This window comes from Manihot esculenta, chromosome 2 (assembly GCF_001659605.2).
Source record: "Manihot esculenta cultivar AM560-2 chromosome 2, M.esculenta_v8, whole genome shotgun sequence".
In the NCBI taxonomy this organism is placed as follows: Eukaryota; Viridiplantae; Streptophyta; class Magnoliopsida; order Malpighiales; family Euphorbiaceae; genus Manihot; species Manihot esculenta.
In genome coordinates this window covers 13504898-13529527 of record NC_035162.2, presented here as the reverse complement: position 1 = coordinate 13529527, position 24630 = coordinate 13504898, and the positions used below count along the sequence as shown (strand labels likewise).

At 35.6% G+C, this 24630-nt stretch overlaps 5 protein-coding genes across 5 annotated transcripts; 1 reads left to right on the top strand and 4 right to left on the bottom strand.

Annotated features, from left to right (window-relative positions):
- Window positions 1-307: 307 nt before the first annotated feature.
- Window positions 308-3030, top strand: LOC110609734 (putative wall-associated receptor kinase-like 16). Its single transcript, XM_021749516.2, has 3 exons — window positions 308-1205; window positions 1393-1551; window positions 1626-3030. Exons 1-3 carry the CDS (start codon window positions 353-355, stop codon window positions 2822-2824), a joined length of 2211 nt encoding a protein of 736 aa, XP_021605208.1. The 5' UTR covers window positions 308-352; the 3' UTR covers window positions 2825-3030.
- Window positions 3031-7020: 3990 nt separating this feature from the next.
- On the bottom strand, window positions 7021-9491 carry LOC110608834 (wall-associated receptor kinase 2-like). Its single transcript, XM_021748122.2, has 3 exons — window positions 8615-9491; window positions 8367-8531; window positions 7021-8204 (listed from the first exon to the last, which is right to left on the bottom strand). The coding sequence occupies exons 1-3, from the start codon at window positions 9489-9491 to the stop codon at window positions 7021-7023; spliced, it is 2226 nt and encodes a 741-aa protein (XP_021603814.2).
- Window positions 9492-15880: 6389 nt separating this feature from the next.
- LOC122722140 lies at window positions 15881-17277 on the bottom strand. The gene is made up of 2 exons (XM_043952078.1): window positions 16985-17277; window positions 15881-16397 (listed from the first exon to the last, which is right to left on the bottom strand). Exons 1-2 carry the CDS (start codon window positions 16989-16991, stop codon window positions 16024-16026), a joined length of 381 nt encoding a protein of 126 aa, XP_043808013.1. The 5' UTR covers window positions 16992-17277; the 3' UTR covers window positions 15881-16023.
- Window positions 17278-21002: 3725 nt separating this feature from the next.
- LOC110608829 (wall-associated receptor kinase 5-like) lies at window positions 21003-22280 on the bottom strand (the record flags this gene model as incomplete). Its single annotated transcript, XM_043953797.1, is given in 2 exon segments — window positions 21003-21506; window positions 21509-22280. Coding segments are annotated over 2 exon segments (1164 nt in total), but the record flags the coding sequence as incomplete, so codon positions are not given.
- Window positions 22281-23764: 1484 nt separating this feature from the next.
- Window positions 23765-24421, bottom strand: LOC110608830 (serine/threonine-protein phosphatase 7 long form homolog). The gene is made up of 2 exons (XM_021748119.1): window positions 23907-24421; window positions 23765-23825 (listed from the first exon to the last, which is right to left on the bottom strand). The coding sequence occupies exons 1-2, from the start codon at window positions 24419-24421 to the stop codon at window positions 23765-23767; spliced, it is 576 nt and encodes a 191-aa protein (XP_021603811.1).
- Window positions 24422-24630: the final 209 nt, after the last annotated feature.

Here is a 24630-nt window from a genome sequence, read left to right as displayed (position 1 = left end):
AATATATATTATTATTTATATGATTACATCGAATAATTAAATCTATACTATATGGAATAAATCTATACTATGCTATATATAAAGAAATTTATTCAAATATTATGTTAAAATTAAATCACTAGTATTATAATAAACGTTTTCAAAATGATCAAGTGTGGAAATGAAGTTTCATATATATGCGTACTTGCTGATAAGAGGCGAAGACCTAAACGTATAAGAGAGAAGACCAAGACTTTAAACCCTGACTGCTGCCTATCATTATAGATCCAGCTCTGATGAACTATATTCTCATCGCAAAAACGAAGTCTGTGAATTAAGAAAAGTAAAATCCCCACGCAAGAAAGCTGTAGCTATGGTTTTCTTGGTTAGATTACTGGTGGCCCTTGTTCTTGTCGGGGTGCTTCTAGCAGTAGCACCGGCAACAGCTCAATTAGCCAAGCCCAATTGCCCAGACCATTGTGGAAATGTAAGCATCCCATATCCATTTGGCTTAAACTTTGATTGTAGCCTAAACAAAGATTTCCTTATCACTTGCAAGAGCAGCAAGACCACCGATTCTACACCTCCACAGAAAGAAGCTTTTTTGCGGGATTCTAATATTAAGGTTATAAACATAAGTATGGATGGCGAACTGCAAATAAGGAGCGAGGTATCCCGACGTTGCTTCTCGTCCGGCGGTGAGGACTGGAGAACAAATTGGCTGCGTTTGTCAAAGTTCACAGTTTCCTCGAAGAACAAGTTCACTGTTGTGGGATGTGACAGCTACGCGTACCTTCTAGGGTCTCGAGCAGGGTTAAAGTACAGTGCCGGATGCATGTCCATCTGCGACTCCATCAAGTCTGTGTATAACAAGTCTTGCGCAGGTAGTGGATGTTGCCAGATAGAGATTCCTGATGGACTATCCTATACAAATGTAACAGCATACAGTTTCGACCGCCATGAAAAGGTGCAAGATTTCAATCCCTGCACCTACGCCTTCGTTGTAGAAGATGGCAAATTCAACTTCTCTAGTGAATATCTCGAGAAAATCCCACAAGATAAAAAGTTCACGATGGTGCTTGAATGGTCAATTGAGAAGGCCGGTGATCACAAACTAAGCTCTGCCTGCAAGGATGATGCTACGAGTTATAATCTAGACAACGATTCTGGATATCGTTGTAAATGCAAGGATGGGTACGAGGGGAATCCATATATTGGCTGTAGAGGTATTTCGAAATACTATGTCGAATTCAATTATATATATATATATATATAGCACTACATTCTTTTTGTTTATATATACATACCTGCCGTATTTTCATGTTCTACTGTGTATTTCCTGCCATAATGTCTTTTTTTCTTGAATAATTGAAAGGAAATTTCATCATCATTTTCTGGATTGATGACTTGCAGACATCGACGAATGCGCTCGTCAAAATAACTGTTCACACAAATGCACTAATACGGATGGAAATTATACGTGCACTTGCCCGAAGGGATACCATGGGGATGGGAGAAAAGACGGACAAAGATGCACAGCTTCTCAATTTCCCCTTATGAAGATAATTATTGGTAAATTTTGTATATTTGAATCTCGTTTTCATTTGATTAACACACAATGATGAATTATCTTGATTTATTTACAGGTGTTGGCATAGGAGTTATAGTCTTGTTTGTTGCCACCTCTTGGCTCTACTTGGTTTTAAAGCAGAGAAAGCTCATCAAACTTAGAGAGAAATTCTTCAGGGAAAATGGGGGTTTTATCTTGCGACAGAAATTATCTGGACAACAAGGAAACCCTGACATGGCAAAAATCTTTACAGATGAGGAGTTGAAGAAGGCCACCAACAATTTTGACGAGAGCACCGTCGTTGGCAAAGGAGGCTTTGGAACTGTTTATAGGGGAATTTTAGCTGACAACAGAGAAGTTGCCATCAAGAAATCAATCTCCGTTGATCAAAACCAAATCGAGCAATTCATCAATGAGGTGGTTGTGCTGTCTCAAATTAACCATAGGAATGTGGTCAAGCTTTTGGGTTGTTGTTTAGAGACTCCAGTCCCCCTGCTAGTTTATGAATTCATCTCCAACGGTACAGTCTTCGATTGCATGCATAACCAAAGAAATGCATCAGCTCTCTCTTGGGAGCTACGTCTGAGGATAGCAGCAGAAACGGCAGGAGCTCTATCTTATCTGCATTCTGCAGCTTCTGTACCGATCATCCATAGGGATGTGAAGACTACCAACATGCTGTTAGATGCTAATTACACCGCAAAATTGTCTGACTTTGGAGCTTCAAGATTAGTTCCACTAGATGAAACTCAGTTATCTACAATGGTGCAAGGAACACTGGGATACCTAGACCCAGAATACTTGCGTACAAATCAACTGACTGAGAAGAGCGATGTGTATAGCTTTGGAGTAGTGCTTGCGGAGCTACTAACGGGCAAGAAAGCACTTTCTTTCGATCGGCCTGAGAAGGAAAGGAGTCTAGCTGCGCATTTCCTTACTCGTGTGGAAGAGGGCAAATTGTTTGAAATTCTTGAGAGGCATATTGTGAATGAGGGAAACGAAGAGCAGGTAATGGAAGTGGCTCGGCTGGCGAAGAGGTGTTTGAATTTGAAAGGGGACGAAAGGCCTTCCATGAAGGAAGTAGCAATGGAACTGGAAGGCCTCCACATGATGAACATGCATCCATGGGCGGTTGTGAATGCAGAGGAAACAGAGTACTTGCTCACCAGAGAGGAATCCAATGCTTTCAATAATGGAGACGGACTCACTGCATCAAGTGCTGGGATTGATAGCATGAAGGACAATTTACTTGTATCAGTAGGAGGTGGCAGATGAATTTAATCGCATCAATGGTAAGCTTCTTCCTTGTTTTATTTATTTATTTTCATTTGAAGTACGTTACTCAGTTCTATTGGCATATAGTGTTATGTAATCCTACCAAGTGACACGTACTAAAATTTGTATATTTATATTGAGTGATATATTTTATTTTATTTTATTTTTAATAATATTATAATTAATATATGAATATTAAATATAATTTATTATCTTTACAATAACTATCAATATGTGACTTTTTAATTTTTTATCACTTTTTAATATAATTTATTTTTATTTTTATAATAAATGAATTACTAAAAACTTGTATTATAAAGGATATTTAGGAAAAATAAACTTGTGAAAATATTTTTAATATCAATCTAAAGTTTTACTCATTAATTTGATAATTTTTAAAGTCATAAACCTACAGTATTAAGTAATGCATGCAATATATTTCCTTTCTGTGAATAACAACAACGTTAAATATAAACACTTAAAATTATAAAAAGTATATTTATATTCTCTATAATTTTTTTAAAATGAAAATCAAGAGAATAAAACTCTTCGAATACATATTACCGAATTAAATTTGTGAGTGCATATTCTTTTTAATTTTAAATCTATATCTATATATTTATTTATATCTATTATCATATTTATCATTTTATTTTTTTAATTTTTAAATTTTTTTTCACTATTTTCCTTTAATTTGATTAGAGTAATTAAAGTTTTAATTTTTATTTACAAGAGTTAATTATAACTTTGAAATTTTAAATTTAGATTTAATGCATTTACATCTATTTAAATAAATAAATTTAAATTAATGCTAGAAAAATACTCACAAGTTTAATCTGATGGTAAGTGTATATAAATAAATTTAAAAAATTTTAAGTTTTATTTTTCCGATCCTCAATTTAAAAAAAAAAATTAATGCTAGAGAAAATTTGAAAAGTTTTCTTTTATTTTCTATAAATTCTCAATGAAGTTGTGAAAATGGAAAAACGTAACAACTTTTCCAATTTTTTTAATTTAAAATTATTAACATTTATTTATAAATATGAAATTTAAAAGTTAAAATCATTGCATTTTTTTATTTTATTAATAATTTATTAGCACTAGAGAAATTAAAAATATTCAATATTTAAAATTTCACTTTTCTTCACTTTGATTGGACCAATTGAATTTTTTCAGTTTAAAATTGTTAATTAATATTTATAATTAATTATAATTATAAAATCTAAATTATTTATATAAATAAATCTATTTATTAGAGAAATTTAAAACGTCGAAGTATTTTTTTTTATGTTCTTTAAAATTTTTAATTAACGATGTTATTAAAATAAAAAAAATAAATTAATTTTTTATTTTTATTATAAAAATAAATTAAAAATATTTACCATAAATTATTATTTTATATATTTTAATTATAACTATAAATCAAAAGCAAAGGTGTAATATTGTTACATTCAATTTTATCATTAACCATAAAATAATAATTTAATTAATTTTTTACGAGAAATAAAAAATATTATTAAAATTATAATTTTATTAAATATAAAATAAATTTTAATTAAAATATATTATTATATATATTAAAAAATTTAAATTTTATTTATAATAATTTTAAATTACTATTAAATTATTATTTTAATAATATTAAAAATAATATTATTATTTAAATTCTAAAATATCGCGGCGAAACCAACCATCAATTCCTTTTCAAAATCTAAAAAACTAATAAAATTGAAAATTGAAAAATGGAAAATGATTCTTTTAGGTGGCATTTTCATCTTAGCTTTTGTGAATCTAGGAATTTTCTCATTTGACTACACTCGTAAACCTTACCTAACAATTTTTAACTATTCCATTTACGCAATCCTTTTGGGAAAATTATTTCTTAAACTTCATTTTAATTGCATAATTTTATTTGTAACATATACTTTTGGATATTCTCAATTTAGCACATATATATTGAGATTTTCCAAATTTTAGATGATTTGAAGAATATATTTCTTTGAATTTGTTTGTATAAAATTCCATGATTTCAATTCTATGAAAAAATGCATAATTTGTCCTTTATATTTCAAAAAAGTTATTTTACTCTCTAAAAACAAATATTTTTTTTTCAGCTTATTGACTAATTTAATTTTAAAATTAATTATGTAAAATTAACCCCCATAATATAAAAGTGAGTGTACATAATTTTTTTAAATGTTTAATTATAAAAAAACGTGATAATTATAAATATTATTTGTCAATTATAAAAATTAAATTATTTTATAATTTAACAATTAAAGAAATAAATAGATTAAAAATTAAGAAACAAAGTGATTTTTTTTTTTAAAATTAATTATGTAAAATTAACCCCATAATATAAAAGTGAGTGTATATAATTTTTTTAAATGTTTAATTATAAAATAACTTGATAATTATAAATATTATTTGTCAATTATAAAAATTAAATTATTTTATAATTTAACAATTAAAGAAATAAATAGATTAAAAATTAAGAAACAAAGTGATTTTTTTTTTTTTTAAATGTAAGGTGGTAAACATTTAAAAAATCTGAGGATCTATCAAACCAGGAGGAGGAGGATTTGAAAGAACAATCCTCTCGTTTCAGAGAGAAATCCGGATATAGTAAAGGGGAGTATCCAAATACCTCCGAGAAAAGAAGTTAGTTATAGTAGAGGGAGTGATACAAGATTCAAGGTTAAAAACTTCAGGAAGCTTTGGGCTTTCCATGGTGGTAGAAAAAGCGTACCTGAAGAGCGGTATAGCGGATAAGCAGAGGAGAATGGAGAGATCAAAGAACTGAGTAGAGCAAAAGTTTTGAAAAAGCCAGAGAATTTGAAATTTGAAATTTGAAACAGTAGCGAAATGAAAAGATGTTCTGAGGCAAATCGTACTTAGACGGCGCGGTCATAATGATTCTCGGTATTTACCCCATCACCAGTTGGGCAATAACTGGGGAGAAGGTAAAGGGGCAATTGGTGACCGCTGGATTTCTCCACCTATGTCTGGGCCCAGACCCACGGTACCAGCCTATTATTTGAAAGCCTTTAAGCCTCCCGCGTGAGTTAGGTCCGGCCCACTCTGCTCTAGGACCAATCTCCAGCTAATTTGCCCCATCAGGCCGGCCCGACTTTTTGGGCCCAACGAACATACCCCCTCTGGGCTCAGCCCTTATCTTATCTGCCGGTCCAGCCCGGAACTAAGGGAGACTCACCTGTCCGTCATGTGGGTCCATCCGCATGCGCATCCCAGAAGAATCAGAGGCCGTTACGCATGGGGCAGAAATCTGATATTATCGTACACCCGTATCAACGTGGTAGGGACAGGTGGCCCAAATAACAGACAGTTTGTTACGCGTCACTAGCAGACAAAAAGAAAAGATATAAAAGGGAAAGTACTCTTCCCTGAGTCTAAGTTTTTTCTCCAAACTTACAGAACCTTTATAAAACCCTATTTTTCTGGATCTCAGATCATCAATATTCACATCTAATATATTATATACAATACTAAGAAAATTATATTATTGAATATTATATTATTTTTTATATATAATTATTAATTATATAATTTTAATTAAAAAATACATATATATTAATATGTAAAATAATTATATTATTAATTTGTCATTTACACATATAATTAAAAATTATAAAGTGTTTAATACATTTATAATTGATATAACAAATACATGCATATATATATATATATATATATCACATATTTAAATAGAATAAATTATAATTAATTAAATTATATTATTAAAAAATTTTAATAATTAATTAAAATATATTATAATATTATTAATAACTATTTAATAATTAAGAGAGAGTTATATTTAAATTATATGAATAATTTAATTTTTAAAAATAATTAAATAATATTAAATATAAAAATAATAAGAGAGTATATATTTACACTCATAATAAATTAGACTTTTATTAAATTTATAATAATTCACAAATGAACAAAGACAACAAAACTATCTAAAAAATAATTTGGTTATGAAAAAATTTGGTTGTAAGACTCATTCTATATTTCTATAAATTTATATTAATAGAAATTCAAGATTGTTCATCACATTACAGCATAAATGAACAAAGACAACAAAACTATCTAAAAAATCTATTCCTGTAAATCGATTTATAACAGATAGAATTCGATGTAGAAATCCTGGCTGTAAATTTATTACCAGCGGCTTAACGTCCACTCTCTAACTGCAGGGCTGCTTGAAACTTAACACTATCAGGCCCCATCCATACACTAGTGCCGTTGGAGTTGGTTAGCAGACCAAGTAGGGGCTCAGTCTCTTCAATATCGTTAGTGGCAACATCAACATGAACGCAGTTGCCCATCATTAGTTCCTCAAGCTCCATTTTCACTTCCTTCATTGTAGGTCTTTTCACTCCCTTCATTCTTAAGCAGCGTCTTGCGAGCTCAGCAACCCCTTTAAGCTGCTCCGAGTTTCCTTCATTTCTCACTCGTTCATGGAGAATCTCAAATAAGCGATCTTCTTTCATTCTATCAATGAAGAAAGCAGCCAGATTTTTGTCCTTTTCAGGCCTATCAGAAGAAATCACCTTCTGTCCTATCAAGAGCTCTAAAAGGACAACCCCGAAACTATACACATCACTCTTTTCATTCAACAATCCTGAATGAAAGTATTCAGGATCTATGTATCCAAATGTTCCTTGAACCAATGTAGGTAGCTGAGTTTGATCCAAAGGAACCAATCTCGAAACCCCAAAATCTGATACTTTTGCTTGGAAATTATCATCCAAGAGTATGTTCTCTGATTTAACATCTCTGTGAATGATATGTATAGGAGCGTCAGAATGCATATGAGCAAGTGCATCTGCAGTTTCCACTGCAATCCTCAGACGAGTTTTCCATGGCATGGAGGACTCAACAACTTCATTGTGTATGTGATAATAGAGGGTCTTGTTGTTGATAAACTCGTAGACTAACAAGGGAACTGATGTTTCCAAGCAACAACCTATGAGTTTTACCACGTTTGGATGCTTGATTTGGCAGAGAACGACCACCTCGTTAACAAATTGTTCAATCTGATCATGGTCCATAACTTTAGACTTCTTGATTGCTACTGATTTGTGATCTAGAGTTCCTTTGTAAACTATCCCAAAACCTCCTTGGCCCACAATTTCACTTTCGTTAAAATTGTACGTTGCCTTTTTTAGCTCATCTTCTGTGAAAATTTTAGCTTTCTCTGCAGATCTTTCAATCTTGGAGAGTAATTGTTGCAACACTGGCCCACCGTTGTTCCTGAAGTTTTTCTCTTTAAGCTTGTTGATTTTCCTTCTTTGAAGCCCCCATGATACAAATGCCAAGATCACAAATGCAAGGGAAACGGCAATACATGCTCCTAGAAAATTAAAATTATTACTCTTAACAAGTAGAAATTTCAGACACCTTTGCCCTCTAATTAGAAAATTTATTTTATGCAACCATTATATGTATAATTACATGGTAATAATTGATTATGATGGAATTTATAAATTACGATAAGATTTAGTTATGGACTTACCGATGATAGCTTTTGTCTTGTCTCGAGCGGTACAACGTGTTCCGTTTTTAGTTCCATCGCCATGGTAACCCTTGGGACAGAAACATACATAGCTTCCAACTTCATTTCGACAATGTTTGGCATCTATGCATTGGTTGAGGCTGGGGTCCTCACACTCGTCAATATCTGAAAGGAAATAAAGAAAATAAATTACAACTTACTGTTAGCTAAAATTAAGATTTGTGTAATGGGGCAAAGGTATCATGTACCTTTGCAGCTATTTGGGAGGTAAGGATTTCCCTCGAAACCACTGCGGCAGTCACAATAATGCCCATGTAGATTTTCAGAGTCACGACATACACTATTCTCCTTACATGCATAAGCTGTTATGTTCTGTCCAGCTTCTTTACATGTCTTATTACTGATTACCCAATCAATTACCACAGGGAACCCCTTTCTGTTGTTTTGTAAATTAACAAGATCTAATGTAGAAAAATTATACACACCATCTTCAACGACAAAAGCGTAGCTGCAAGGGTTGAAGTTCATTACTCGTGTGTGGTTGTTATAGCTCGTCACAGTAACACTGAAATCCCTTATGCCTTTAGGAATGGAGATTTCGCAGCAGCCTCTACCAGAGCAAGACCCGTTAACCATTAAATCATTTGTCTTACACAGTGACAAACATCCAGTAGCATAGCTATATTCCACAGAATCTTCAACCCATGCATAAGTGTCACAACCTACGGCAATAAACTTGTTTCGGGAAAATGAGAGGGTAAATGAGAATAATCTGTACCATGGGCGATTAGAAGTTCTTTCCCCACTTTTGTTATAGCAATCGCGGGCCAACCAGGAGAAGATTCGAAGCTTACCATCAAGTGATATGTTCAGGACGGTTACATTTCCATGTCCCAAATATGGCACAAAATCATTATTCTTGGTAACAGTACAGTTTATGAAGAAAGTATCATCTAGGAAGCACCCTTCGCGAGTGCCAAATGGATATGGGATGCTGAGGTTCCCACAACTATGTGGGCATCCATGTTTGGCATAGACAGGAGGTATTGTTGGTGGTGACGCTGCTGCTCTCGATGCAGCTGCCAATGATAACAGTAGCAGCCCGTGAATCATCAAGCGGTTCATCTCTTTACGCAATCCTCTGGTTTCCTTTCTTTTCTTTGTTTTATGCGAAAGACTTGTGTGCCAAACTTGTTGGGATTGCTTCGACTTTATGAAATTTTTAGATGGATTCAAAAAATATTAAAGTAAATCCCATTTATATTTTTTTATGAAAAATTTTAATTTTCATGTAAATATTATGAAATTAAATCAAACAAATCGTTTTTAAATATTCAACTTTATCCGAGTCACTATTATTTTCCCTTGTTTTTTCCTTCTCTTTGCCTTATCAATTCCTAATTCCTTCCTCAGTCAATGACGTGTACACTATATTTCTAATTATTCATGGAAAATACTTTTCAACTCTTTAAAAATCTTATTAATTTATATATATATAAATTTATTAATATTTTTAAAATATTTTTTAAATTAAATTTAAATAGTAAAAGATAAATTATAAATAATACCTTTTTGTAGAAAATATTTTTATAATAATATTTTTCAGAAAGAATATTTTTTAAATATAAATTATTTTATTTAAACAATCGAAGCCTTAAAAGAATGCTTTTTTAATTTAACAGATAAAAAACTTTTTATTTTCATAGATAATATAATAAGACAAACTAAGAGGGTATTTATTTTATATTATAAAATATTCATATCAGCTTATAAATTTTAATAATATGCTGAACTTTTTATTTATAATGGAGTTAATGAATAATTTTCAAGCACATTTGTGGGTATCAAGCAGATAGTTTGATATTTGATTAAAGGAGTAGTTGCAAGGTGGAGAAAAAGTAAACTCCATTAAAAGACTAAGTCCGAGTCCGTGGAGACATACGTAAATGCAGTTTCATATGAAAGTGAAAGGAGTAGCATAAGCATAAAACTTTTATTCATTATTTCAACTCTCTCATATTTGCATCCTTAAAAATCATATTTGGTTTAATCAGATTTACTCTAATAATTAAAGACATATTACTCATTCGATAGATTAAATTTGAGCCTCGGACATTTTCAACTCTCTAATTGAAAGAAAAAAAAATTATAACTCACGAAAGTTACCAAATTCTAGGGAAAAAGAAAAATAGAGGAGCAACAACGTCCTTGATTAGGAGGAGGTGCATGCATATTACATCAAATAAAAGTCATTGACATTGTTTTTCATAATAATAATAATAAAAAAAGACTTCTATTAAAATATTAATTCATTCAGTCTCAATAGTTTACCATATCAAGTTTAAATTCTAAAGTAATTCATTTGTCTATTCTTTACATCTATTCTTTAAATTATTTATAAATAAAATTATATATCCTTCATTTAGTACCAAGAATTTTATAAAAAATTAATTTAATTTACCTTTTCTTAATAATTTTTTTATTTAAAATGAAAGATTTTAATTTATTTTTTTTAAATTTCAAATCTATTAAATTGTGTCATCTGAAATTATAAAATAACCCAATTAAAATTAAAAATCAAAATAAATAGAGAAATTAATTTCACATATATTTATAAAAAATAATTTAGGTATAATTATTAAAATTACTAAAATTTAAAGTTTTTTATAATTATTTATTTTAAATTATATTAAAATATTAATTTTTGATATTAACCAAAATAATTATATAATATTTTCATTAAATTTAACGATCAAACTTCACATGCAAATATAAATAAATTTATGTAATTTGATAAATATTTTCCTCTTCCTGGTCCATGATAGATCTGGTTTTCTTCTGGGTTCTTTCTTGTTGGGCTCCCTGATGGGTCTCTCCATGTTCTACCTGGTGAAAGGATCTGTAAAATAAGAAAGAATGGTCAGGGGCCTACCGGGGGTGCCCCGGCAGAGGCCCTCCGACGCTCAAGTCAGATTTTATGGCTCAGAGTAGTATATTTAGGCAAGGGTTACAAAAAGAATAAAAATGGTGTCCAGGAAGGAGAAAGAAGAAGAAGAGAGCCCCCCTTCTGTGTGGCCTCTACCGTAATATATATATCTGTCTCTCTGCCACAATGCTAGCTGTCTTCTGTCGCTTAGCTCCGTATGTACGGATGTGTCAGGCGCCTGCTCCATGCGTAACGGCCATTAATTATCCTCTGATACGTATGATTCTCCTCTGATACGCATGCGAAAGAACCTACCAGCGGGGCATCTTGGTTATTTTCCCCTTTCCGGGCTGGGTTGAATGGTAGGGCTGAAGTTGAGCCTGGTGAGGGCCTGATTACTGGGCCGAGAGGTTTGGGCCGGTTTGATTGAGGAGTCTAGGCGGAGTCCGGCCCTGTGACTGAGCGGGCTGGACCTGGCTCTCGAGGGGAATATTGAAGCCTTCGGATCATGGACTGTTTTCATGGGTCTGGCCTTTATACCGGGGTGAAGAAATCCAGCGATCATCAATTGCCCCTTTATCTCCTCATCAGTTATTCCATGACTGGTGAGGGGATAAATCTTTAAACTCTATTCATGACCGTGTGGTCTGAGAACTGCTCCTATCGAAAGTATCCCTCTCTTGCCTTTTTATTATTTTTGCCTGAGCGTTGGACTCTTGTGTATGTTTTTTGCCCCTGAGTATTTATGGGCTGTCTTCTTTCGAGCGTTTTGCGGGCTCTTTGTTGATTGGACCTTTTTCTAGGTCAGCTGAGTTGGTTTAGTGTGAGCGGTCAATTCTCGAGGTCGTTGCCTCTCATGATTGCCCCTGATTCTCTGTTTGGCTTTGTATTTTGGTATGCAATTTGCTTAGGAATCGCCTTGCCTTAATTCGGTCTGTCTTATCAGGTTTACCAGTACTGTGCTCGTTTTCTTGAGATCGGTATGATGCTTTGGTACTTTTGGCTGTTGTGTGAGATTAAAGTCTCTCTATCTGATGACTTGAGCTCCTTTGGGAGGTCGGAGTTTAGCTTTTTCATTTATGGTCCCGTGCCCCAATCTTTTATGTGAGATCAGAACTATGTTCTTTATGAGTTGTTTTTGCTTGTAGCACCGGATGATCTTGGGGATTCTGGCTATTTTTGCTTCGGGAGATCTTTGAGATCTTTGCCGGTCTTCTGCCTCACTGAGGTCTTCTGCCTCATTGAGGTCTTCTGCCTCAGTGAGGTTTTCTGCCTCAGTGAGGTCTTCTGCCTTAGTGAGGTCTTCTGCCTCATTTAGGTCTTCTGCCTCATTGAGGTCTTCTGCCTCATTGAGGTCTTCTGCCTCGGTGAGGTCTTCTGCCTCGGTGAGGTCTTCTGCCTCATTGAGGTCTTCTGCCTCATTGAGGTCTTCTGCCTCATTGAGGTCTTCTGCCTCATTTAGGTCTTCTGCCTCTTTGAGGTCTTCTGCCTTATTGAGGTCTTCTGCCTCTTTGAGGTCTTCTGCCTCATTGAGGTCTTCTGCCTCATTGAGGTCTTCTGCCTCAGTGAGGTCTTCTGCCTCATTGAGGTCTTCTGCCTCTTTTGAGGTCTTCTGCCTCATTGAGGTCTTCTGCCTCATTGAGGTCTTCTGCCTCTTTGAGGTCTTCTGCCTCTTTGAGGTCTTCTGTCTCTTTGAGGTCTTCTGCCTCTTTGAGGTCTTCTGCCTCTTTGAGGTCTTCTGCCTCTTTGAGGTCTTCTGCCTCTTTTGAGGTCTTCTGCCTCATTGAGATCTTCTGCCTCGGTGAGGTCTTCTGCCTCAGTGAGGTCTTCTGCCCCATTGAGGTCTTCCTTTGCTAGGACCTCAGTGAGGTCTTCTTTTGTCAAGACCTTATTGAGGTCTTCTCTTGTCAAGACCTCATTGAGGTCTTCTATTGTCAAGACCTTATTGAGGTCTTCCTTTGCTAGGACCTCAGTGAGGTCTTCTTTTGTCAAGACCTTATTGAGGTCTTCCTTTGTCAAGACCTCATTGAGGTCTTCTCTTGTCAAGACCTTATTGAGGTCTTCCTTTGCTAGGACCTCGGTGAGGTCTTCTTTTGTCAAGACCTTATTGAGGTCTTCTCTTGTCAAGACCTCATTGAGGTCTTCTATTGTCAAGACCTTATTGAGGTCTTCCTTTGCTAGGACCTCAGTGAGGTCTTCTTTTGTCAAGACCTTATTGAGGTCTTCTTTTGTTAGGACCTCAGTGAGGTCTTCTTTTGTCAAGACCTTATTGAGGTCTTCCTTTGTCAAGACCTCATTGAGGTCTTCTCTTGTCAAGACCTTATTGAGGTCTTTTTTTGTCAAGACCTTATTGAGGTCTTCTCTTGTCAAGACCTCATTGAGGTCTTCCTTTGCTAGGACCTCAGTGAGGTCTTCTTTGTCAAGACCTTATTGAGGTCTTCCTTTGCTAGGACCTCAGTGAGGTCTTCTTTTGTCAAGACCTTATTGAGGTCTTCCTTGTCAAGACCTTATTGAGGTCTTCTCTTGTCAAGACCTTATTGAGGTCTTCCTTGTCAAGACCTTATTGAGGTCTTCCTTTGCTAGGACCTCAGTGAGGTCTTCTTTTGTCAAGACCTTATTGAGGTCTTCCTTTGCTAGGACCTCAGTGAGGTCTTCTTTTGTCAAGACCTTATTGAGGTCTTCTTTTGCTAGGACCTCAGTGAGGTCTTCTTTTGTCAAGACCTTATTGAGGTCTTCCTTTGTCAAGACCTCATTGAGGTCTTCTCTTGTCAAGACCTTATTAAGGTCTTCCTTTGCTAGGACCTCGGTGAGGTCTTCTTTTGTCAAGACCTTATTGAGGTCTTCTCTTGTCAAGACCTCATTGAGGTCTTCTATTGTCAAGACCTTATTGAGGTCTTCCTTTGCTAGGACCTCATTGAGGTCTTCTTTTGTCAAGACCTTATTGAGGTCTTCTTTTGCTAGGACCTCAGTGAGGTCTTCTTTTGTCAAGACCTTATTGAGGTCTTCCTTGTCAAGACCTTATTGAGGTCTTCCTTTGTTAGGACCTCAGTGAGGTCTTCTTTTGTCAAGACCTTATTGAGGTCTTCTCTTGTCAGGACCTCAGTGAGGTCTTCTTTTGTCAAGACCTTATTGAGGTCTTCTTTTGCCAGGAGATCTTGGGGACCCTGGTCTTCATGCTCCGGGAGGTCTTTTAAGATCCTCACCGACAGTTTTTATTTTGTTTTCCCGGGAGTTCTAGGGGATCCCGGTCTTCTTTGTTTTTCCGGGAGTTCTAGGGGATCCCGGTCTTCATGCTCCGGGAGGCATCTTTAAGATCCTCACCGGCCGTTTTTGTTTTGTTTTCCCGAGAGTTCTAGGGGATCCCGGTCTTCTTTGTTTTCCCGGGATTTCTAGGGGATCCCGGTCTTCATGCTCCGGGAGGCATCTTTAAGATCCTCGCCGGCCGTTTTTGTTTTGTTTTCCCGGGAGTTCTAGGGGATCCCGGTCTTCATGCTCCGGGAGGCATCTTTAAGATTCTCGCCGGCCGTTCCGGGGTGACCTCGGGGCCCCGCCGGCTTTTTTTTTTTTTTTTGTTTTGTTTTCCCGGGAGTTCTAGGGGATCCCGGTCTTCATGCTCCGGGAGGCATCTTTAAGATCCTCGCCGGCCGTTCCGGGGTGACCTCGGGGCCCCGCCGGCTGTTTTTTGTTTTGTTTTCCCGGGAGTTCTAGGGGATCCCGGTCTTCTTTGTTTTCCCGGGAGTTCTAGGGGATCCCGGTCTTCATGCTCCGGGAGGCATCTTTAAGATCCTCGCCGGCCGTTCCGGGGTGACCTCGGGGCCCCGCCGGCTGTTTTTTGTTTTGTTTTCCCGGGAGTTCTAGGGGATCCCGGTCTTCTTATTTTTCCCGGGAGTTCTAGGGGATCCCATTCTTCATGCTCCGGGAGGCATCTTTAAGATCCTCGCCGGCCGTTCCGGGGTGACCTCGGGGCCCCGCCGGCAATTTTTTGTGCCTTTTTGAGGTTTTTGCACAAGATTCAGGCTCATTGGCCTTATTGTCGCTTCGTCATCTCAGCTGGTTTTGTGCCTAACTGAGGTCTTGTTCATTTTTCTGAATTTTTCTGCAAAATAAGAGCTTGTACCGAGCGTATATAACGAGGGTACTCATTTTTAATAATATCCGTCAATAAATAATATGTCACACATGTCACTTGGTTTCATTCTTCAGATGAACAAATGCAAGTATTAACTCTTACAACGTTAACCCATGCATTTTTAGAGATGCAATAAACAATATTTTGCATGTGTAAATTTCTTCAGGACTTTTTGATCTATAAAATGCAAGCTATTATCAGGATATCTAAACTCATAGAGATTTATTTTAAACTTAGTCTTACTATTTACATGCGAAGCATGCCTTTTAATCAATTTATAAAATCATCTGTAAAAATAATTACCAATAACCAAAGACAATCTTGAAATTTAAATTCTATCTTACCTATTTGGGACTTCGAATACTAATTGTAAAAAGAATCGGTTAATTTATAAAAAAGTCTTTTTCTTTTTCTTTTTCTTTTTCTTTTCTTTTTTTTTTTTTTTTCATGCGTGTCTATATGTTATATTATCATGCACATGACATGGCATGAGATGAATGCATATGTAGACACATGCCTACATAGAACTACGAGAAGAGGAGATAGGAACCTGAATGGGAAAAGCATCCATGTCAGCTCTGATGGCAACAAACGGAGGCCCATCAGTGCCGATCTAAGCCCGAATACCCATTTTCTTCTGCTTTTTCTTTTCTCTTTTCATCCTTGCTGTCCTTTAATTCATTTGCAAAACTCTCTGGACCTTTCTTTTGGTTCTCCTCATTCAGATCTTTCACATAAGCTACACCAGAATGATTATCTTTTTTAAATAAATTGTCCTTCAATCCATTTCTGCACTTCTCTTCATTGGCACAGGATGATCCCGTCGCCTTGGTTTTCTTTGAATGGGTCATGAAGTCTTCATCGTCACTCAAATTTTCCTTATAAGAGACCTGTTGCTTACGCCGATCAGATCTCCTTGGGCGCTTTCCATAGCTACTCGAATTCACTTCTGCCTTAAACTCACCATCTTCATCAACTGTAATACCCGGCTAGACCCCGGTATCGGAATTCCTACGTTCCGGCGGATTTTCCATTGGAAGTCGGGATTCGAGGATGTCGGAGCTTGCCCTAAGGGTATAAGAAAGGTTTTTAAGCTGTTTTGTTAAGTGTTTTTTATCATGTTTGCATGTTTTGAGTTAAGAAAATTGAGTTTTGAAATGAAAAGGCCAAGGGGACAAAAGCCAGGTTCGGCCGCCGAAGGTGAAGTTCGGCCGTCGAAAGTTGCATGGTTTCGCATGCACGTTAGGCCGCCGAAGGAAGAGTCGGTTGGCCACTACAAAAGCCCCTTTGCCCGAGACTTGAGTGTTAAACACTCTGTTTTTGGGTCAAAGGTAGGTTCAAGCTCTCCTTGGTGTGATTTCTCATGTTTTCCTCAAATCTTGCATGTTTTAACTTGATTTGAGCTTTGTTTTAGAGATTTGAGCAAAAGGAAGCAAAGTTGAGCACTTGGAGAGTTTGATTGAGTTTTCTCCTATCTCCAAGCTTGGATCATCAATCCTCTAGTTCTTCAAGAGGTAAGCATGGATCCTCACCTCCCCTTATGTTTAAAGTAAGTTTCATCAACTAGCATATCTTCTTCAGCAGGTGCGATTCTTCTTGCATTGATATAAATGTATATGTATTATTGGCATACAAAAAAGCCAATAGAGAGGACACTTGTCCTGCTGTTATAGGCTCTAGCCCATTCACGCGTTCACCTTCCTCATCTCCTTTTCCTTTCTCTGTTTAGTTCCCGAGAGCATTAAACTGCCTCCCAAATACTTGCTGGTGTTGTTTCTTGCAGTGGTGTTACTCACTACTCACTCTCTTACCCAATACAAGCCACCAATTAACAAGCCTCCTCCTGCAGAGAGATACGCCCCATTTGACCCAACAGACAAACACCACAGACTCCCAAAGAAGTGGCCACCCAGTTCGATTGATGGATCGATAGGAGCTGGTGATCATCAAGAGAAGGCATTCCCTGACAAAGACAAGCCATGAAAACGCAAGGGAGTGCCGTCACCACACAAGCCTGGAAATCTGAGGTGAAACAGAGCCACACAGATTCGATTCTGTCAATTCCAATGAAACAATACGCCCTTGGGAGCAAACGGACTCCAACCCATGAACAAATTGATCTTGGATTTGAGGAATTCCACGTTGTCGACTTGGCTGACCTGCTCAGTCAGGCCATCGTACTCCGCTAAATTCAAGTTTGAAAATTGCATGTCTTCAGGCTGGCCAACATTAACAACATCATTCCCTCCGATCTGAATCGCGAGTCCGAGCTCAAGCATGCTCCGACCTCGAACACAAATCTAACTTCGAGCTCGGGTCCGACCTCGACTTATAATACTGTAATTGCTGGATTTCTTGAGTTCCTTTCAGTCCTGCTCTTGAGCTTGGACTCAAAGATAACTCCGAGCTCGGGTCCGACCTCCACTTATCTTGAGGACAGTCTGGCCATCCGACTCAAAATGCGAGACTGACTTCTTCTTCCGACCTGTTGAGTTTGATCTGCTGGAGCCTTCCCACTCAAAAGTTGATCATCTGGTGGTGGTGTCTGCTTTAATTCTTGAAGGTTGTGGTTTCTTCCTTTGCATACGTGGTGTCAGCTCCATCATGCCTTCATATCTGGTCCAGTTCGGTGTCGTGACGACCTCACTTGTTGGAGCTTGACCAGACCAGCGACTTCTTCATCAGGTCGGCGCGCCTTTAGCACCATCATGTCTGTCTATCTGGTCCATTTCCACGTCGCTCCGGCCTCATTTGTCGGGTCTTGACCAGACCAACAACTTCCTCCTCAGGTCGATGCGTCTTTGGCAGCTCGAGCTCTTTCCACTCCTGCTATTTCTTATGTGGATCTCAATGGGTGGATTTGAAAACTTTTGAGATAGTAAAATCTCTTTCGTGGAGGGCACATTCCCGGCCAAGCTTGGCGAGGGGTTAAAAGGAATGGGTGGTTGGTTGTTTGGAGTTGTAGGACTGGAAAATAAGAACCGCTGCCCCTCTTGGGCAGAGCTCAGACTATTTGGAATGACGTTAAGGTTATTTTCTTGGTGGTTTGCCATTGTGGATCTCAGTGGGTTTTGAAAGTGAAAACTCCAGTGATGAAAAGATCTCCTTCGTTTCCCACAGACGGCGCCATTTGATAAATATTTTCCTCTTCCTGGTCCATGATAGATCTGGTTTTCTTCTGGGTCCTTTCTTGTTGGGCTCCCTGATGGGTCTCTCCATGTTCTACCTGGTGAAAGGATCTGTAAAATAAGAAAGAATGGTCAGGGGCCTACCGGGGGTGCCCCGGCAGAGGCCCTCCGACGCTCAAGTCAGATTTTATGGCTCAGAGTAGTATATTTAGGCAAGGGTTACAGAAAGAATAAAAATGGTGTCCAGGAAGGAGAAAGAAGAAGAAGAGAGCCCCCCTTCTGTGTGGCCTCTACCGTAATATATATATCTGTCTCTCTGCCACAATGCTAGCTGTCTTCTGTCGCTTAGCTCCGTATGTACGGATGTGTCAGGCGCCTGCTCCATGCGTAACGGCCATTAATTATCCTCTGATACGTATGATTCTCCTCTGATACGCATGCGGAAGGACCTACCAGCGGGGCATCTTGGTTATTTTCCCCTTTCCGGGCTGGGTTGAATGGTAGGGCTGAAGTTGAGCCTGGTGAGGGCCTGATTACTGGGCCGAGAGGTTTGGGCCGGTTTGATTGAGGAGTCTAGGCGGAGTCCGGCCCTGTGACTGAGCGGGCTGGACCTGGCTCTCGAGGGGAATATTGAAGCCTTCGGATCATGGACTGTTTTTATGGGCCTGACCTTTATACCGGGGTGAAGAAATCCAGCGATCATCATAATTAATTTATAATATATTAGTTAATTTTTATATTTTAAAATATATTTATTAAAACATAAATAATTTAAATTATTTTTCAATTATCTCTATTAAAACGATCATATTTTTATAAAGTAAGAACATCATATAAAAGCATATTAAAAATGAATGAGGAGGCAATACACCATTCATTTGAATTTGTCACATAAATAGTCGCTCTATTTAAAAAATAGAATGCTGATTTGCAGATTTTTTACAAAAACCATAAAAATCACACTAAACGTTAATTAAAATATGGCCAAATACATTAAATTCAACTTTAAATCTAAATTTATTTTTAAAATATTATTACAATGCAAAATAAGATAATCACTTATTATTATTAGTTTTAGAGTATAAATTACCGTTTAATTTATTTATTTATTTTTATTTAATATTTAAATGAATTAAAAATAAATTTAGACCAAAAAATAAAATTTAATATCTATATCTTCTCTTTACTATATAATTTATTAGCAAATTTCACCTTTTTACATTTTAATGTCACTAATAACATAAACAAAGTAAGATTATATTTTTGTTATGCCTCATAATTCCTTTTTTTTTTTGGATTAATCCAATGGATAAATGCATAAATTTTAAAAAAATAAAATAAAATACTAATGAATTTATTTTAAAAATAATTTATTATAAAAATCAGGTACATAATCAAGTAGCAATCCCTTTCAAAAAAGAAAAGAAAAGAAAAATCTGCTCCAATCAAATGTGTGAACCATCCTCAAATAATTTTATTTCTTCTCTCTAAATCTAAATCAAACTCAAATCATTTTGAGTGAAATTGATTTTATTTCGTCTCTCTTTTAAATATTGAAAAAGATTAAATGAAAATTAAAATCTCCCTTAATAAAAGTTAAAAATCAAATTACACCAATTAAAAACTAAAATCACTAAAATTTGAGAGGTAAGATAAGGGATTTGTTTAAGGGCAATTTTTAATTTTTAAAATTATGTAATTCAATTGAATTTCATATTTCATAGGTTAATATAGTGCGGATAAAATTACAATTTCCTGTTATGAATTCAATTGTTCGAATTATTTATAATTAAAATTAATTTTTTTTTACTTTAATGGAATTTAAAATAAATTATATAAATTTAGATAATAATATTTTTTAAATGAATTATAAATGAATTCATTTCAATAGTTTAGTAACTAATGATTATTACGAGTTTATTTTTTAAAGTTAAAGTTTAGAGTATTTTAAAATCATTTTAAAGATTTTAAATGTATTAAATTAATATGAGAAATAAATTCTTAAAATCATATAGAAATTATTTATAAAATCTCAATATATATAAGCTAAATTGAGAATATCCTATATATAAATAAATTACTGCTACATGTAGCTAAAATGCGTGAATTTCACCATTAACCCTTTTATAAATTTGCATACAAATTTCAATTTACACAAAAATTATTTAAAAAATATGTCATCACAAGATAAAAGCATGCGATTAAAATAAATTTAAGAAGAAAAAAAATTACCAAAAGGATTGCATAATTAATAACTAAAATTGTTGAGTGAGGTTTTACAAGTGAAACCAAATGGGAAAGAATTAATTTTTAGTAGCCCTAAGTTGTTTTGGTAGTCATGATTAGAAATTGGATTTACATGGATCAGTAATATAAATATATAAGATTTATATATTCATAAGACTGTATATATAAGTTTTTCAATGACATAATAATGAATAAATAAATAAATAAAATAAAAACTTCAAACTATTATTGGAAGTTGAAGAACAGAGACAAGTAAAAAAGCAGATGGTCATTTTATCCACAAGCAGATAATGGACATAACACACAGAAAACTCAAAATCATCTACCATCACCCAATGATAAGTTTACATGGCTTTGAATGCTATCATACACAGCACTTGCGCTGTTACTATCTCCATGACCAAAATCTTTCTTTTTCTCACTAAGCAAGAGCTCTGTCTCTTCTTGGTTCTCTGCATCCCATGTATGCACTTCCATCATTCTCAGTCCCTCTAATTCCATTGCCACTTCCTTCATAGATGGCCTCTCCTCCCCTTTCAATCTTAAGCATCGCGCAGCTAGCCTCGCCACTTCCTTAATCTGCTCTTCTGTTCCTTGGTTTATGACACGACAATCAACAACCTCAAACAATTTTCCTCCTTTCATGGAAGAAAGAAAATACAAAGCCAGACTTCTCTCTTCCTCGGGACGATCGAAGCAAAGTGCCTTGTGAGTAGTTCCACAAGTATTACTCCGAAGCTGTAGACGTCGCTCTTATCAGTCAGCTGATTTGTGTGCAGGTATTCTGGGTCCAAGTATCCCCAAGTTCCTTGCACCACAGTTGATAACTGAGCTTCATCCATTGGAGCCAATCTTGAAGCTCCAAAATCAGACACTTTTGCTGTGTAATCAGCATCTAAGAGGATGTTAGTGGTCTTGACATCTCTGTGGATGATGGGCACTGAAGCTGCAGAATGCAAATAAGACAATGCTCCTGCAGTTTCTGCTGCTATTTTTAGACGAATCTGCCAAGAAAGTGCTGATAATCCATTGCTTTCATTGTGTATGTGATCGAAGAGTGTGTCATTGGTGATGAATTCATAAACTAGTAAAGGCACTGGCGGCTCTAAACAACAACCCAAGAGCCTGACCACATTCTTGTGGTTAATTTGAGACAGCACCACCACTTCATTAATGAATTGATCAATTTGGTTTTGATCTGTTAAAATTCCTTTATAAACAGTACCGAAACCTCCTTTGCCAATGATTGTAGTCTCGTCATAGTTTCTAGTGGCCTTCTTCAACTCCTCAGCTGTGAAGATTTTTGCTGTATCAGGGGTTCCTTCTCGTCTAGAAAGTTTCTGTTGTAAGACGGCGCCACCATTTTGCCTGAAGAATTTTTCCTTAAGCTGAATGAGCTTTCTTTTCCTGAAGATCAAGTAAAGCCAGGAGGCAGCAACAACCAAGGCTGTAAAGCCTATGCCGATACCTGAATCAAAAGCGAATTACAGCATATCTTCATGGAACTCTCTATGTAAAAACTCTTGAAATTAAGTTAAAGATTGGTAAGAAACTATACCTAGAATGATTTTAACAAAAGACAGTTGATTGCGCGTGCAACCTTGTCCATCCTTTCTTCCATCTCCATGGTATCCCTTGGGACAAGAACATGTATAGTTTCCATCAGTGTTGGTGCATTTGTCGGTGCACTGATGTTCATTTTCGCATTCATTGATATCTACATGTAAGTTTTAGCCATCAAATTAAGTAATTACTCCCATATTCCATTTTTTTTATTTGCATTAAGGTTTTCAGAAAGTGAGCAAGTAAATCAATAAATCACTTAAATTATAAGCTGATTTATTTATTTTAAAAATAATTTTTAAATTTATTTTTTATGTAATTTAAAATAATTAATTTAAAAATATTTCCTTTTAGTAAATATGGTCCAACTTGATATTTCTTTACTATTTTATGCATAGAAAAATGCATTTTAGCCATTATTATGGAAAGAGACAGCCTGCTAATTTAAGTGTATTTTATAACTAGTCATAATCTTTAGTAATAAATAAATTATCTCCGAAATTATGTCTTTATTAATAGAATAATCCTTTTATTAAAATCTATAGTTGATAAACTATAATAGAAAAATTTTGAAAAACTAAATTGTTAAATATTAAAAATAAAGTGTTGGAGATGAAATTATTATTTTTGGATTTAAAAATTAATAGAGAGTATCATTTTTGGTAGATTTTTAATAAAAAAAAATTTATCGAAAAAAGAAATTATGTAAAAGTTTAAATACCTTGGCATCCTACGTATGGGTTGCCCTGGTAACCCGCCTTGCATTTACAAAGATACCCAGAAACGTTGTCAGGTGGCTTATAACTTTGAGCATGCTCCTTACAGGCGCTTGTGCTGTTCTCCTGGTCATAAAAATATGATATAAAAATATAATATTATTATTGAAAATGATATAAAAATTATAAATTTTTTACTTCTGATCTCATTGCCGCTCCTTTAACTGAATTTCAGCGTCTGGACACCCTACAGTACCACTCCATATATTCTGAATGAAAATGGAGTGACTCTATTGTTGGCTGACTAGTTATTATTCTTCTATCTCCGGTGTTTCAGCGCACGATCCAATGAGAGTGCACTTCTATCTTATTTGTGTCATTCTTCCGCAAATCAACATTATGGAGTGCAACAGATTATTGAGATTCAGCAGTAATATGTTGCTGCATATCAAACGTTGCATGACCCGATCCGGCTGATACCACTCTATAATATGAAAGGATACTAGTGGGACAACAGCTCTCCAAATTTTTCATCCTTAGTGACAGTATTCGGAGAGTGATTCAATCAGGGTATTAGTGTGTATGGCTCCCAAATTACCTAAACTGAACATTCATTTATTATACACAAATTAATGTACCTTTAAAATATTAATTTTTTTAACAGTATTACCTGCTCGAGTAATAATTGATCAAGCTGATAACGCAGCACCACTAGTACGTGGGTGACAACCTCCTTTGACATTACTCCACCTGCACAATATATTATATTAGCAAGTATTTCTTTAAATATTAAATTTAAAAAAAAATTAACAATAATATAATATCACATACCTGCTACCTAGTGGAGCATCATGATGTGGTATTCGGTTAGACAGTGTCAGCAATACTGCTGTGATACGGTCCCATGCCCATATCTGAAGTATGAACAATAGATCAGCCATCTGCATAATTTCAGAATTTGTCGCCTTACATAACTGTCTGTACAACCATGTCAGACATGTCTTATCCCAGCTATAATTACTGGTTTCTTCCAGATCGGCTAGCAAAGATAAAAATATTAGATTCACACGCAAAGCATATGTATCACTAAAAATAGATCCAATGACCATCATAATATATGCTTGTGTGAACTTCTGTACAACTTCCTCATCATCTGGAAGTTGACTAAACTCTTCAGTTAGGCAGATCATTTTCAAATAATACCCTTTTATGGCATTATTAGGTGGAACGACATCTAATAATGGCTCACATAGTGATGGCCAATGGTGGCGTGATCGGCCTATAACAGCTGCACTATTGACCGGCAACCCGGTTATTAGCCCCACATCTTGAAGAGTAATGGTCATTTTCCATTCGGGAAACATAAATATATGGGTCTCTGGTCGCCCCCGCTGAACAAGGGCAGTAATTAAGTGCCAATCTAAAGAAAAAAAACATAACCGTATTACGCCATAAAAACTCATACACCGTAAGTGAGGTATTATTTGATTTGTAATATCGTCTAAATGTAAAATTGTACCCTTTTTTTGCAACCTATGGCCCTACTTTCTATAGT